Source organism: Thunnus maccoyii, chromosome 14 (assembly GCF_910596095.1).
Source record: "Thunnus maccoyii chromosome 14, fThuMac1.1, whole genome shotgun sequence".
Classification (NCBI taxonomy): domain Eukaryota; kingdom Metazoa; phylum Chordata; class Actinopteri; order Scombriformes; family Scombridae; genus Thunnus; species Thunnus maccoyii.
The window spans coordinates 5603954-5620340 of record NC_056546.1 but is presented as its reverse complement, the minus strand read 5'-3'; the positions used below and the strand labels follow the sequence as shown (position 1 = coordinate 5620340).

At 38.8% G+C, this 16387-nt stretch overlaps 2 protein-coding genes across 2 annotated transcripts in view; both read left to right on the top strand.

Moving 5' to 3' along the window:
- LOC121911402 (1-phosphatidylinositol 4,5-bisphosphate phosphodiesterase beta-1-like) overlaps positions 1–1901 on the top strand; it is a 33706-nt gene extending 31805 nt beyond the window's left edge. The window contains exon 32 of the mRNA XM_042432831.1: positions 528–1901. Within this exon, the coding sequence (XP_042288765.1) occupies positions 528–680 (153 nt within the window). The 3' untranslated portion in view covers positions 681–1901. The remainder of the gene's footprint in view (positions 1–527) is intronic.
- A 3552-nt stretch (positions 1902–5453) lies between these two features.
- On the top strand, positions 5454–14845 carry napba (N-ethylmaleimide-sensitive factor attachment protein, beta a). Its single transcript, XM_042433266.1, has 10 exons — positions 5454–5716; positions 8755–8834; positions 9389–9505; positions 12384–12430; positions 12539–12616; positions 12757–12812; positions 13177–13261; positions 13723–13827; positions 14029–14097; positions 14512–14845. Exons 1-10 carry the CDS (start codon positions 5619–5621, stop codon positions 14662–14664), a joined length of 888 nt encoding a protein of 295 aa, XP_042289200.1. The 5' UTR covers positions 5454–5618; the 3' UTR covers positions 14665–14845.
- Positions 14846–16387: the final 1542 nt, after the last annotated feature.

The window sequence follows — 16387 nt, the reverse complement described above, 5'->3', positions numbered from 1 at the left end:
CAGAACATTAAAAGATTTCTTCCAAATGCACATCCAGTGTAAGTGATGGGGGACGAAATCCACAGTACTTGTTTAAAAGTTTATCTGAAGCTAATATGAGTCTTAAGCCATCCAAAATTGTCAAATCAAGTGGATATCTTCCAAAGTTAAAGTCTTTTTAGTACAAAATTTCTTCTTTTTCTTACTATACTTCCACCACAGCTCAACAAGGAAACACTGAGGAAACACAAATAAGAAATTTTAGACTAAAATCCGCTTGATGTGACCAACTCAGACTGCTGAAGCCTCATATTAGCTTCAGACATACTTTGAATACTTTTGGATTTTGGATTTGGTCCCCCATCACTTCCATTGTAAGCACATCAGGAAGGGACCTTTTAATGGACAATAATAGCAGGAAGAATGATTACAGTGAGAAAAACCTATTTCAGTTTTCACATGGACACCTGACTGCTGTTTTCAGACTTACTCTACATTTGAACAGAAACGTGGCTGCTGTGAGTCACACTTTTCGTCTTTTTCTCCAGCTGCAGGGGGCCGTGGAGGCCGAGTTTCAGGAGAAGTTCCAGTGTTTGCCCGGAGAGATCGAAGACTTCCTGCAGGACAGGAAGCCAGAGGTTAGAGGTCACAGCAAGTCCCGACCGTCGACCCCTCACGAAACTCTGTCGGAGGAAGACTGAGGGAGGCGACGAAGAGAAAAACGCGGAAAGCAGCGAGAGAATACAAAGAAGAATCGATCTGTGAAGTGAATCAAAGAAGCGAAAGGATCGAAATAAAAGGAAGTAAGAAAAAGAACCAGAGGGAAACACTGATGAAAGGATAGTGAAGGGAGTCGATAGAAGCAGAGACGGAGACACAGAATCCAGATTATAAAGACTGTTACTTTTCTTTTTAATGGAAGAATGCTTTAACGATTTATTTTTTAATTCCATCCAAGCATGCACTTTGCTGTACTTCAGCGTTTAATTCAGATTCATTTAGTCTTATTTTCTGTCATCAGTTATTTTGACAGACAACTGAAACCCAAACTTGTCTGTACTGCATGATCTATCTATCTATCTATCTATCTATCTATCTATCTATCTATCTATACATCAAACTCAAGGCTCCATTTTGCATGGAGTGATGGTTAACAACTATTAAAAAAAAATCAAAAAAATCCCCTCTTTGCATCCAAACACCATGTTTTTCGGCAGAGACGACTCATTTCTGAGCTGCTATTTTAACCTCTTTGTAGTCTGTCAGCGATGATGGTGAATATAGCGACTTCTACATGTGATCTTTTCTGCAGTCAGTCTCATAAATGGTCAGAATCGATACTAATACGTTAAAATTAATAACAGGATCACTGCTTACTGTCTTACTGAAGGACACACAGAGAAGACACTAGTGAACACCCAATGAACTGATGTGGGAAAATACACACCGTGTTTTGTTTTTTAAAGGATTTAGCTGTGTTTGGTAGTTTAAAACCTTGATATATCGTATTCCTCTGCACCATACAGCTCCTTTGTTGTCCAAGAAACTATTAAAAAAACACAATCAAAGAGCCAAACTGTTGCACTGGGTGACATCTTCCTTTAGCACGATGAACACATGCAGGAAAACCTCATTATAAGACTATATTTCATCTGGGAAATTACATTTGAACACTGGCTGGGTTGTTTGTAACCTTAATGTTACTAAGCTTTAAAGAGAGAGTTTCCGAGTTCATTCATAGTGAATCTTTTCGAGGTTAGTCACGCCTAAAAGTGTTTTTGTTTGCTCAGTTTAACGTGTTTTTCTGGCACGGTGGGAATAAATTCAGTTCAGTTCAAATCTTTATTCTCCCACAAGAGGAAATTTTTTTGATTGTGTTTTTTTCATTAAAAACACAATCAAAAAAAACAGCAAGACAACAAAAGACATGATGTAAAAGTGCTGGTACTTTACACGCAATTCAGACAATAAGGATGTGTGTTAACAGCAAGGAAATAAATGAAGTGCTAAGCTGTTTTATAATGTATTAGGATGAAGATCACTTATTGCACACGGGATTTATGAAAACTTGAACCTGTTGTACAGAGTTGTTCGAAATCTGTATGTCTGACCAGAAGGCAGGAAGGTAATTCCTTAAAGAGAGGATGGCCTGGATTTGATGGGATGGATTTAGCTTTCTGTGTAATTTGACTGTTATAAATGTCTGACAGAGACACCAGTGATTTCGCTCGCTGCCTCGACAACGTTTCCTAATTGATTCCTGTTTTCGCACATTTAAATTCCCGCATCGACAGATCGGCGGGAAGGTGAACATTTTCACTTCATGATGAATAAAAAAAAAACGAGTCCAAAGCGTCTTCTGACATCTTTACTGCAGAAATACACCGAGGACTGAATCATCTGTCAAGCAGCTGAGAATGAGGCTACAGCTGTCACAGATGATGAAGTTCTCACAAAGACACTTTCATAAATGCTAAATAGATGATTTTGACAACTTTCCAACAGCCTGACAGGAGAGAGTATGAGAGTGTGACGTTCTGATTTAATGGTTTTATTTCACTTTTACAAGAGAAAAGGCTTCAAGGATTAATAGTATCTCAGGAAAACTTGTCCAACAGTTGATTTTTTTTGCAAAATCAGCTGTTGGAAAAGAGGCGGTCGTCTTATAATCAGGCCAATATTTTACTCACTAGAGCACTAAATGTGTATTAATTCGCTGCTGAAAATAGTCCCCAAGAAATGAGCTATTTACACCCTTTTAAGTAAGATTTGCTAAAAACTACAAGGCCCAGCTGTTGAAGGAAACGAATGGGAAAGTATCGACACACTTTGTTGGTTTTGATCTTTTCATGAGATTTTTTTTGACAATAAGAACAAGATAGAATAACACCTTCCTTTTCCTTTAAGTCATTAAATAATGGATTTTAATCATGCTTTTATCTTATTCATTTATCTACTTATTTATTTATTTATTTATTCACTGATTTATTTATTTACTCTCTGTTTTTGGAGACAACGGGGGAATTTCTGACTAAGTCTTTACAAATATATTTAATAGAATGACTGTTTGGATCAACGTGCTTCTTCTATACTGTTTAAGGGAGGGGAGAGGATTCACACAGACGGATTGTGGGATTGTGTGATAAGTTTTTATGCATTCACCTGTTTTTAGTTTCAAAAAAACGGATCAGAGTTTCTTCTCACCAGTAGCAGCACAACATCCCATCAGTTCACTGGTCTGACAGATTGATGTGAGAGGTGGAAGGGCCTCGGAGTCTGCCGCCCCCTGCATGATTTATTTATTTCTTTCCACGTGAAAAGGTTGTTTTAACATAGTTATCATTGATCTGTTTATTTCTGAATTGTCATTTTCATGATAATTAAGGACCAAGAACGTAATTTATTACTAAATAGTTTCAGAGTGCATAGTCTTTTTTTTTGTATAAATGTAAAATGAATGGAGCTCGTCACTCTTTGTACAGTGATCTTCCAGAAATGTTGGAACATTTTCCATGTTTTTTTGTTTGTTTTTTTGTTTTTTTTTCCTCTGAACTTACACAACTATGGCTTAAAAGCTGCGTTCAACAACCTTTTTGGAAGGGGAACCTTTTATTCAAACACAAGCCACCGCTGATTGATTGGATGATCACGTCTGTACCTGACCTCATAAAGGTAGCCTACACTGCAATTTTAATGGCAATATTTTAGACTCAGCAGCTTACTCGGTGCGTTAATATTCACAGTCAGGTACCTCACTATCCTGCGACTACATCAGGTCAAAATTATCATGTTTGTGTCTGCAAAGTGGCTCAAGGTTCTCCGGCAAAATGCCTTGTTGAATGCACCGAGCACGTGATTAAACTGAGCATGCTTTATCGTCCACCGGTTGAATTGTTCACTGATTTTACTGAATGCTATTTTAAGACCGAGTGAAAAACTATTAAAAATATTTGATCTAAGAATGAAGTTGTTTATTGTGTTTATTGTTCCTGGTCAGATGACACATAGTCAGATGTTTCTGATGGATTTGATGAGAAAAATAAAGCACATTAGTAATAATTCAGAGAATAGAGATAAAGTTGAGTACAATATAATGTATATAGGACTTCAGAAGCAGTCGTGATTCAGCTTTCTCCTCCATAATTTGTTGTGCTGTAGTTTAACATCTCAGCTGTCTGAGCTCAACATGTTGTAGGAAGACGCGCTGATCAGACATGTAACGGATCATTACTGTTGTCAACCACATCAAGACAGACCCGCTGCATTCGTGTCTGTTCACAAAATGTTGCTGTGATTTTGTGTGAGAGGCTGATAATGTGGGCTTTTACAGAGAAGCATTGTTCTGCTGTCATCGTGGAGGAACGTGGAGGAGGTTTTTATCAAGCTGAGAGATGGTCTGTTGTGTTTTTTTTGTTGTTGGCACGAAGAAGAGTTGATTTGCTGGAACTACAGAGAAGTTTCAGCCTTTTTGATCTAACTGACAATACAGAAATTTCATGAACTAAATACAGCATACAGTTCACAGACTACTGTTGTGTTTTTTATCTTTGTATAACTGGCCTGTTTATTTATCTATTTATATATTTACCTGTCACCGTTCTCAGCTCACTCGCGTAACATGTTTGCATTGTTTTATTATTCTTGATATTTACTTTGAAGAGTGTATTTTCATATATCTGCAACTTTAACCAAACCCTCTGTGGTTCAAGTTATGTTCAAGATTGTTCTGATTCACCAAACTACATGTTAAAAATCTAGCCCACCTTAAAGCTGCTCAAATCAATATTCTTATATTAACAATGGATCAAATGAAAGTATATTATGTGGCACAGGACATTCATATGAAGAACACAGGGGGGATTTTTTAGTCTCTTTTAGCTCATTGTTTCGGTTTTATGGCACATTTGGTCCACTCTCATTGACGTCTCATTGACTTCATTTGCAGCAGCAGCAGTTTAGAGTGTTTTGAATGAAAACAGCTGCCAATTGCGACAAAAAATGACACCGATGGGCGTTAAGAGTGAAAACAGTAAAGTAATCCAAAAATAACTGTCTTTTAGTGCCAAATTCCCTCTTTTTGTTACGATCCTTCCACTGTACAGTGGCAGGAAAACACTGCGAAACACAAAGAGGGAAATTTATACTAAAGAAACTGTAACTGTGGAAGATATCTACATGATTTGACTAACTTGGACGGCAGAAGCCTCATATTACCTTCAGATAAACTTTAAATACATTTTTGCATGTCCCCCCATCACTTACATCGTATTTTAAGGGATCTTCTAATGGTCAGTATGAACAGGATGAATGATTACAGAAAGAAAATCTGTCTCAATGTTCCTTTGGGCTCCTGACTGTTGTTTAAAGACTTTTAAAAATGTGAATCTATCCTTTAATTTGTGTTCAAGCCGGCAGGCCAGGGTTTTTCCCCCCCATCCTTTCCAGCAGATGGCGGCAGTGAGCTACAAATGACCCTGCTCACTCGCCGTAGAGGAGGATCCGCAGCCTCTCAGCATCAGCATCAGCACCAGCAGAGACGTACTCCCTCTTCATCTCCTCTGCTCTCCTCCTCTCCGTCCACTGCGGAACATCGGCCTGTTTTCCTCCCATCCCTCCTCCAGCGGCAGACCCAGCTCGCCATGGACAACTCCGGCAAAGAGAAGGAGGCCATGCAGCTGATGGCTGAAGCCGACAAAAAGGTCAAAGCGTCCGGATCCTTCCTCGGTGGGATGTTCGGGTAAAGGATGCTGTCATTATTCTCTGCCTGCCTCTGTTTACTCTCTCTGTGTGTGTCATTTTGGTATGGGGGGAGGGATTCCTGCACGCAGGGCCCACCAAAGCTTTTCCTCACGGAGAAATCACGATGATAACAGACTTATTCCTGCATCATAATATTCCCCACAACGTGTCTGCAATGCTCAATAATGAGCTTTGTGTTTCATCACTATAATATCCTCATGATCTATTCTATACATCCTTATAGCAGCTGGTAACTTTCGCAGTGACATTGTGTCCTTCTCATAGATTTATTCAAGGATGCGTCTTTTTCTACAGCTGTAAGTAAGAAAATATGAGCTGTCATCACAGATAATGTGGCCTGCGTGCCGTGGCCTGTCACGCAAGAGAAATGTAAACGTGGTACATCGCCTCCTCCTCCTCCTCCTCCTCTTCCTCCTCCTCCTGCTGTTTCTGCTGCTGCGGGATGTGAGCGGGGCTCGGATGGAGCGTGTGGCCGGGCCAGAGATGCAGTGAGGCGGGGAGAGCAGCGCAGTCAGGGCGGTGTGTGTCTGTGGGGCTCCTAGCAGGGAAGCAGTCGGTGGTGATGTGGTGATGCGGGGGCCTGTCCTTTTTAGTGTGTGTGTGTGTGTGTGTGTGTGTGTGTGTGTGTGTGTGTGTGTGGTAGGGGATGGGAGTGGACTGGTGGCCTACATGTGTGTGATGTTTACAAGTAAAATGGAAACACTGGAATATGAAGGAAGTAGTGATGTAACCTGATAGATAGATAGATAGATAGATAGATAGATAGATAGATAGATAGATAGATAGATAGATAGATTATTGATCGATAGAGTGCTGATTCTAAAGTGATCCCTTTTAAGAGAGAGACATTAATCGTCTAACTGCTTCATCATTCCACTGTTGGCTACCTTATATGTAATATCTCACATTTTATAATCTTATTTTTCCATGTTTATATACATGAATTATAAATAAATGTAGTGGAATTAAAGTAAAAATTAATTTAAAAAAAGAAAAAGATAGATAGAGCTGCAACTAGCAATGACGTTTTCAATTAATTGATTAATTATTAAATCTGTAAAACATCAGAAAATACAGAAGGTGACGTCCTCAAACTACCAGCAGGTCAACTCCAGAAGATATTTGATTTACAACTACAAAACAAAAAGAAACCTACAAATCTTTGCATGTGAGAAGTTTGCTTGAAAAAAGCAATGAATCAATCTTCAACTGTTGCAGATCTTTACCGTAGATGTAACATCAGTATCAGTAACAGGTGGTGCAAACTGTCCAACAGTCCAATATTGATCAGTATGAATTTTTAAACCCAAACTCATTTTATTTAGCTGTAGTTGCTTTAAGCTTGGCGCTACGTAATGTTCTTTTATCCCTTGAAATTCTTCCGTCATCATACTGTCTGTCACTTTTACCACCCTTACCTTTAATATTTGTCCACATATTGGAATCGATGATGCAGCTCAATAACATGATTATATGTTGTGTAGTCAGGCAGTGTGAGAACTGAACCAGGTCACATCTGTTTGCCCCTCATGAGCACCAGCGTGTATTTTTTTAATGAGCCTCAGCCCCAAGTTAAGAGATGAAGGAAAGTCAATTGGGGTCATTTAGTGTTTTGTTTTGTTTTGTTTTTGTGGCAGATTGTAGATCTGCAGCGTCACCATCCACAAATGTGTGTATATTCACCTGATGTTATGATATCAGAAGAGATATGTTTTTATTTCATCAGTGAAAACTAACAATTTAGCTCTGATGCCTGCTGCAGCTACAGGTATTATTAATGAACATTTTAAACATCTGCAATCTCTGTAGGTGTTTAACACAAATGTAGAAACCATGTGACATTTATTTAGCACTTATCTGACATCTTTTATAAACGATGTCTTGCTTTCTTGTAGAAATCTTAAAGGGGAGACGGTCGTCGGAAAAAAGCCACCAAAGGTCAATAATGAGAAGAATATCCTCCACACAGGAGGCTCACAAACTTTATTTATCAAACAGATAATGTTTCCATCTTAAAGATCCTTATTGGATTGAAATCGTGTCTGTTGTAGTTTACAAGCCTCAGACTGTGTTTGTATCATTTTAATATATTTGATGTCTTTCTACAGCAGCGGATCCTTAAATATTTCCCTATAAGATGCCAACTGTTGCACCTAAAGTGACAGCAGCTTCCTTTAACTACAGTATATCTATTAGTTGATTAATCAATTAGTTGCCAACTATGAAATTAATTACTAGCTATTCTGATAAAAAAAAATCTCAAATTCTCTGATTCCAGTTTCTCAAATGTGAATATTTTCTGGTTTCTTTAGTTTTGTAAGACAGTAAATTAAATATCTTTGGGTTGTGGGCAAAAAAAAAGACATTTGAAGACGTCATTTTTCATCATTTGATATTTTCTGGACCAACAGATTAATCAACAATGACAATAATCATTAGTTGCCACCCTAGTAAACATGAACCTTATCTATTTTAATAATAAAATGTTAACAAAGTGTCACATTAAACAGATAAAATCTTTTATGGCAATTGAAAATGCATTTCTATACCAAAATGATGAATTTTTAATTGGCTCCGTCGACACCGGCTGCTTGATTCGTCGTCCTCCGTGTGTTTCTTCTGGTGTTGTGTCCCATGTGAGTGTAAACACTGTGTGAACTAGTTCAAGCTGCTCTCACAGGACCGCTAATCAGATATACAGTAGATAAGATACAGACGCCCCGATGAACATGAACAAAATATGAAACAGAACTCATTTTAGTTTCATCAGGATGCAAAATCAGATACTGTAGAGGAGGAAAATAGTGAATTTAGAGGCTTTCAGCTGCAAGGTGAACAGTCTCAGCCGCCTGGAAAACCCTGCATGCTGGTTTAAAATAACTGGACTTAAATGTCAGAGTGTGACGCAACATCCCCAAAATATGATCTCAAGGAGAGGTTATAGAATTAGAAAAAAAATGCAAAGGAAGTGATTAATTTTATGATTTTATGTATCTGTGTGTGTGTGTTTTATAGGGGAAACCATAAGGTGGAGGACGCCTGTGAAATGTACGCCAGAGCAGCCAACATGTTTAAGATGGCAAAGAACTGGAGTGGTAGGTGATACACACACACACACACACACACACATGTATATCACAGACTCATACTGCACCACTACACACATAAATCTGAGCACAAATAAACAAACTCCTGCATAAAACCACCCACACAGCATATAAATGATTCAACAGCCTGCAGAAAGTTTTAGATTACCGTGAACAGCAATAAAAGCTTTTAAATACACACTCACATATAGTTGATTCATAGATGAACTTGATGATGCACTTTGTGGACCAATAAGTGGAATATTCATCGCTGCAGAAATCAATGTGTGATCTAGATAGGGCAGATGAGCCAATAATAGCTCATGCTGAGCAGAATTTAGCTGTTTTGATGTGTGTTTTGAATTCGGTCACGCTGCCTGATGTGTGTCGACACGCTAAATCACCAGTAGATTCGTGAGAAAAAACACCTGAAAATCTTAACAGGAATGATTTGTCACATGCAGGTTTAGAGCAACTAGAAAATGAATTTAACTTGCATGAATTTAACACTGTCTCACTCGAACTCGATGTGTGTGTGTGTGTGTGTGTGTGTGTGTGTGTAGCTGCGGGGAACGCATTCTGTCAGGCTGCTCGGCTCCACATGCAGCTTCAGAACAAACTGGACTCCGCCACGAGCTTCGTCGACGCCGGCAACGCCTACAAGAAGGCCGACCCACAGGGTGAGCGGCGCCGCCTCACACGCACACCAACACACACACACACACACACACACACAGTACCGGTACCCAAAGATACGCAGCTTTCTGTCTACAATGTTAAAGATGAGGACTAGTTTCATGCAACCACTAGAGAAATATTTCAACTCAGGGTGTAGCTTATCTCATGTTGTTTCCTTCCATCATGTTTCTAAATCAGATAAAGTAGATTATTGGGCTGATTAGAGGTAAAAGCATCTTTTTGCTGACTGTACTGAAGGTTCAAGGGGAGTTTGGTAAAAAGAGCTTTTATGTATGCTGCTCCCTATTACAGTCACTGGTTTCTCTGGGCAGATTTAAAGCTTTGCTGCAGGAACTCTGCGTCATCATTTATCTGCCAGTGTCGGGGTGCTCGCTGGGAGGTTTTTAATGCTTCAAATTGCTGCTGTTTCTCGGTCCAGTTCTAGTCTGTGTTAAGGTTGTTTTACCTTCTTTTTATTCAGGATTTTATTATTTATATTGATTAACAAGATGTTGGGATAGATTTCTCTGTACTACTTGTTTTTACGTTGTTCGTCTGAAACTTTACATTGCTGCCTGTCTTATTGCAAAAGAGATTTTTAATCTCATTGAGGTTTTATTGGTAAAATAAAGATTATAAAAAGTTGGACATCACTCCTTATCAGACTCAAGATGGAGCGAGTGACATCCGGTCTGGACCAGCTGCTGTTCACAGTTAGGAGATAAAATCAGAGAGTTAGTGTTGTTTAACGATTCCTGATCTAGTTGTTGCTAAGAAAACAACAGCTAAAAGTTCCTGTTATGATACTTTTAAGAGTAGAAACAGGACAATCAGCATCACGTCAGCTGTTAGCAGGCGAGAGAGCAAGGGCAAAAAGCAAAAGGAGAGTTGTTCAGAGTTCAGAGTTTACAGTCCTTGTTGCCCTTTTTCAGTTTCTCTTTGTTTTAATCAAATTTCATGTGATTATTGGTGAAACAGTTCTTAATTATAATCCTCTTTTCATTCATTCATTTTACTGTCTGTCCTCTGTATTTACTCAGTTGTTCAGTATTTATGTCCTTGTGTGTGTCTTTGTTTGTCTCTCGCAGGTTTCATCAGTGGTCTGTTCCTAACTTTAGTAACGCAGATATGTAAAATACTTTTAAGTGCAAGCTAACGTGTCTAAACATGTGATTTCTCATTACACATATAACAATTACTCCTGTTTTTGGCTCACTATAAGTGTCTCCTTTTCATTTTCTTCAGTTGTCTACTCTTCATCACTAAACTTGAAGTTTTAGAGCTGCAACAATAAGTAGAAAATAAATCAGCAACTATTCTGATAATTGAATAATCGTGTCAGTATTTTAGTAAAATGCTAAACATTACCTGATTGCAGCTTCTCAAATACGAAGATTTGAAGCTTTTCTGATTGAAAATGATTGTTAGTTGCAGCTCTAGCTTTCATAATTATCATTAAAAGGCTCAATATGTGACTTTTTCGCATTAACATGTCTAAACACGACTAGACCTGTGTTATATATATTTTGTTGAGTTGGTTACTTACATTATCCCAAATGTTTCCAACAATGTTCAAACCCAGAGAAATACGTAATTTCAGTGAAGGTAACAGTCTGTTTCATCAGGTCGGCAGTCCATGGCGTCATATCCCCGTCAACATAATGGTTGTCTGCCAGAAGTTGTCATAAATGGACTTTTTATCCAGTTTTAAGACACATTTTTATGATACACTTTTTAGATCTTGGTCATCTTTAAGTATATCTTTTAACCGGATGAACCGGAAGATTTTAGTCATCGGACATCTGGATCTTATCAGAGAAATAAGCTGAGCAAATGTTAGTGGCAGCTTGGCTCGCAGCCCCTCCCCGTCATAGAACACTGATTTTTAACGTGAAACTGCTTTATTCAGATGAGGAGATTTCGGCGGATAATTCGGCTCCTGCTAAAAACCTCCTGAACAACGAACACTGAAGGAATCCAAGCTGGGAGAAGCTGATTGTTTAACAATGAAGACAACAACTCCCATGATCCCACGCTACTTAACGACATCATCAAACTCCGCCTTTTGTTATTGTTTTGATAGAGAGACTCCTTAGCCGCAGAAAATTACATATTGTACTTTTAAAGTCTGTGAGAGGATGAGGCTGTTTGGAGTGAATATGATGAACACCAGAACACAGTAGAGATGTTGAAGATAGCTCGTTGAATTAGTTTTAATGAGTTTTTATTTCACTTTATCCAATAATACAGCAAATGCATTGAGACAAGGGCAAAGCAGACACAGAAAGAGGGCAGAGAGAGGAAATGCAGGTTGTGAAAGTAGTTTATTTACAGTCATCTGCATTTTCTCTTATATTCTGAGACACATTTTAAGCCTCTAGACATGATCAGAAAATGACGGGTGATGTCATGTTTTCCTATATAGTCTAACAAGTGTAGTAACGTTATTAATCGTTGTTATATTAAGTGTTACTGTAAGTCACCGCCTCCTTCTTCTTTTATAACTATAAGACCGGCATGTCAGTGTAAAAATGAGGGAAAGCCTCTGTATCTCTGCACTTCACATTTGGATTCAGAACCCTGAGGTGGTATTGTTAGAAGATTAAAGTGGGTCCCTGGGTTGCTCTAGGAAAATTGATATCTGGGTTATGTTGCAACAGCTCTCCCGGCTCCCAGCGATGAGCTTAATAAAATACTGTGGGTTAGCAGGTTAGTAGTCACACGGGGAGGGAATGGAAATGGAAGAGTTTTAATTTGACTTAGTAGACTCAGAAGGCTTCAGTGGACTCTTTTTCTCTTCTATAAATCCTTCCTGTTAGTTGAACAGTTTCCTTGTATTTATTACAAACCCTCCTTACCGTCTTATCTGTCTCCTTCCAGAGGCCATCAACTGTCTAAATCAGGCCATTGACATCTACACTGACATGGTAAGCTCTGAACGTCTTCCTGTGACAATCATTCTTATCTTTGAATGATATATTTCAAGTGTGTGTGTGTGTGTGTGTGTGTGTGTGTGTGTGTGTTTGTGACTACAGGGTCGGTTTACCATCGCAGCCAAACATCACATCACTATAGCGGAGATATACGAGTCTGAGCTGGTTGACATTGAGAAGGTAAGAAACTAAATCATTTATTTCTACTTCCTGTGTTTATTCCTGCAGAGTGTGTTAGTGTGTTTTGTTGGTATAAAATTCATCAGATTTTTTTAAAAATATGTGATGTATATGTCATATATATATATATTTGTTCTCAGGCCATTGCCCACTATGAACAGGCAGCTGATTACTATAAAGGAGAAGAATCTAACAGGTAAATCTGGACCTGCTGTAAGAGCTGAACAGTATAAACATATATATGGTTAAAGAGGACATAAAGAGGACATGTTGTGCCGTTATTAAATGCAATGGTGACAATGCAACAGATATAGTGAGTCACACTTAAAGGTTTAACCCTGTAATAATACGAGGTGACCAATGAATTATGCTGACAGCCACTCCTATGGATTTATGAGGGTGTTTTAAAGTCACCATTTTTTTTAGGCTAATACATTATCCATTGTCTGAATTAGGCTTCTGTGTGAAAGTTCAGCCTGATGGAAACAACAGCGGTACAAACATCATCTGTTCATTATCTGTTAACTCATTTTTCTTTGTGCTTTGTTCGTGTGTTTCAGCTCAGCCAACAAATGTCTCCTGAAGGTCGGACACTACAGCGCTCAGCTGGAGCAGTACCAGAAAGCTATTGAAATCTACGAACAGGTAACAGCTGAGTTTATAACATCTGTGCAAAGTAGTGCAAACCAAGACAATATCCCCTCAAAAAATGTTACTTAAATACTCTTAATGTTCAGTTTTCTTATTGTTGACTCACCTTTAATGGTTATTTGTGATGTTTTATTTGGTAGTGTTGCTTTGTGAAGTGTAATAGCATGGATAAGGTTATAATTACAATATATTTTTTAAAGTCATGTAGCTCCTTTCTGAACACATTTACAAAGTGTTAGACGATATGTAAAAGCAGAGCGAGCGAGTAAAATGACAGCACAAATTAAAACACCAATCACACTGTAAAAAATATGAACGGCCATAAGAAAATTAAAATGATGACTTTTTTTAATGAAGAACAGTTTTTATTTTCATCCGATGAATATACAGAATGAATATAAAGATCATATGTGATTACATGCAGCTTTAAAAGTCAACGACTGTGTGTGTTTCAGGTCGCTATGAGCACCATGGACAATCCTCTGTTAAAGTACAACGCTAAAGAGTATTTCTTCAAGGCTTCACTGTGTCATTTCATAGTGGACGAACTGAATGCCAAGGTAACACACACACACACACACACACACACACACACACACACGCTACTGAATATGAGTATATGTCACATACATGATGATCTGTTATCATATTATTACATATTTACAGGTTTTGAAAGGTGACCTTAGTTGTGAATGTAAGTAGCAAAACAGGGAGACTGAATACTGCATTAATACATTTTTATGTGCATGTTTGTGTTTCAGTTGGCCATAGAGAAATATGAGGAGATGTTTCCAGCCTTCTCAGACTCAAGAGAGCTCAAACTGTTAAAGGTAAATCTCCCTTTTTTTCAGTTTCTCTCCATTTCTGTTCTAACATTTTGTAAACGTAACACATGCTCAGCTCAAATGAACACTTCATTGATTTAAAGATGATTTATAGATAAGCTAAATGTTGTTAATGTGCCTAAAGTTGGGTGAGCATACGTATAGAAGCCTAGTATTAATGTGAAATGAGGTTTTACCTATAACCAGGCCCTGCAGTGGATATCTGTCCTCTGATGAAGCTTTAAATCCTACTTTCACTTTAATCCGACCTTATATCTGATTTCTAGTTCACTTAACAATAGCCACAAAATATTCATAGAGTTTTTATTATCAGGTTTGCTTTTAACCCACAATCCGAGTATGCACAAGTATTTTATTAAAGCTTATGTATCGGATCATCTTTACGTTTTGTCACAACAGAAACTCCTAGAAGCCCACGAGGAGCAGAACAGCGAGGCGTTCACAGAGGCCGTCAAGGAGTTCGACTCGGTGTCCCGTCTGGACCAGTGGCTGACCACAATGCTCCTCCGCATCAAAAAGACCATCCAGGGAGACGCTGGGGACCTGAAGTAGACAAATTTCAAAAAAAAAGAGGGGAGAAAGGGAGGGGAGACTGGGGTGAAAGAGGGAAGAAAGATCAGGGTTCAGGGGATTGGTAATTAAATGGGGGGGAAGTGAGAAGGACAGGGATGGTAAAGATGTGTTAAGGTGGAAAAAAGGTAAAAAAAGAAGAAAAGAGAAGCGGAAAGATGTCGTGGGGGGATTAAGGGAGGGTGGGTGGGACTGCGGGAGTTTACAGTTGTACATATCAGTCTGCATGTGACCCCCCAGCGAGCTAAGCATCACCTTTAAACCATCTTTAGATGACCCTGTGTCCCTGGTCCTACAGTATTGCTCTCATAACACTGGACAGAACTGAAGTAAAAGAGAGAACAGAGACGGTGTGTGTGTGTGAGTGTGTGAGAGAGTGTGTGTGTGTGTGTGTGTCCACTGCAGTAAGGTAAATCATACTATTTGATGGGAAAGTGTGCAACTTATATCAGATTTAAGGATATATGTTATTGAAAAGGGATAATAATGTTATTTCTGAGATTGTTATTTATTGTCAATACTGAAAATATTATTTATTGTTTATTATGGTGCTCAGTGTTACGATTCGTCTTAATATTTTAGGTATTAGCCCCTCTGCTCTCCTCCCCTCCTTTTATTCTCCTTTAGTTCCTCTCCTCATCTTTTCTCCCTCGTCATCCCCCCCATCGTCCTCCTCCTCTCTCTCTCTCTCTCCCCTCGTCCTCTCCTCACCCCTACGCCCCCCCCTCCCCCCGTCAAGTCAGTGATATCACCCATTGTGATTGGTTGGTTCTTTGTGTTCTGGCCAATGGTTGGTCGGTACAGTTAGCCACCAGCGCTAACTCCCGTCCCTGCCTTGTTTGTGCATGTCTGTTGTCATGTTGATGTAAGTGTTCTCTGTGTTGTGCTAACGTGTGAAGAACATACATGTAGCCAGGTATCATTTGTGTGAAATCAGTAAATATGTACCTCAGAAACCAAGTTGAAATAAAAACATCATTGCACCAGATGTCTGGCTGATCTTTAGTGTTTATTCAGGCATCAAATCTACAGACAAGACCCCAACACTGGATTCTTGAGGCCAATATTTGTCATAGAGACACTGTTTCTACCGTACATCACCTCAAACATACAGCATTTTGACTGTGCTTGTATTTATTTACTGACATATACCAATACCGACACCATATATCTGCGTAAAACTAAAAAAGGCCAAAAATATCGGTCGGGCTGGAGGTGGATGTACCTTGCCTGAAGAGTTTATAGGAGTGACTAGTTTAAGCCAAGGTCACATCATGACTGTACCACTGACACCACTTTACCTAATGCAGTGACGAACATAGCAGGCCATGATGTCAGGCAGTAATCCCAAAAGCACAATTGAAATCTGCACTAAATCATTTTTTGATTGAGAACAATCTGAATATGGACATAAAAGGATCACATTCAGTTAAGCCTTTAAATGTATTTATTCAGTTCATATGCTGTTTAAGGGGCTTTTAGGTTATACAGATGGGGATTTTAGAGGATCCTCTAGTATCTGCTGGTTAACATTTAACCTCCGCACAGAGAAACTATAGGCAAATAGGCTAAAAGCAGCGCTTAACTGTAAAATCATGGTAAAATAATAGGCCTATGAGATTGCTAATGGAGTGCTTTTGAGAGGTGACAGCAGGTAGAGGGTTTTTTTAAATGAAACCCTGCAGTCTCGAAAGCACACAATTGC

Coding starts and splice junctions, on each gene's coding strand:
- napba (XM_042433266.1), top strand. CDS start 5,619: ATGGACAACTCCGGCAAAGAGAAGGAGGCCATGCAGCTGATGGCTGAA. Junction 12,617..12,756: donor AGCTGGTTGACATTGAGAAG/GTAAGAAACTAA, acceptor ATTTGTTCTCAG/GCCATTGCCCACTATGAACA. Junction 13,828..14,028: donor TGGACGAACTGAATGCCAAG/GTAACACACACA, acceptor TTTGTGTTTCAG/TTGGCCATAGAGAAATATGA.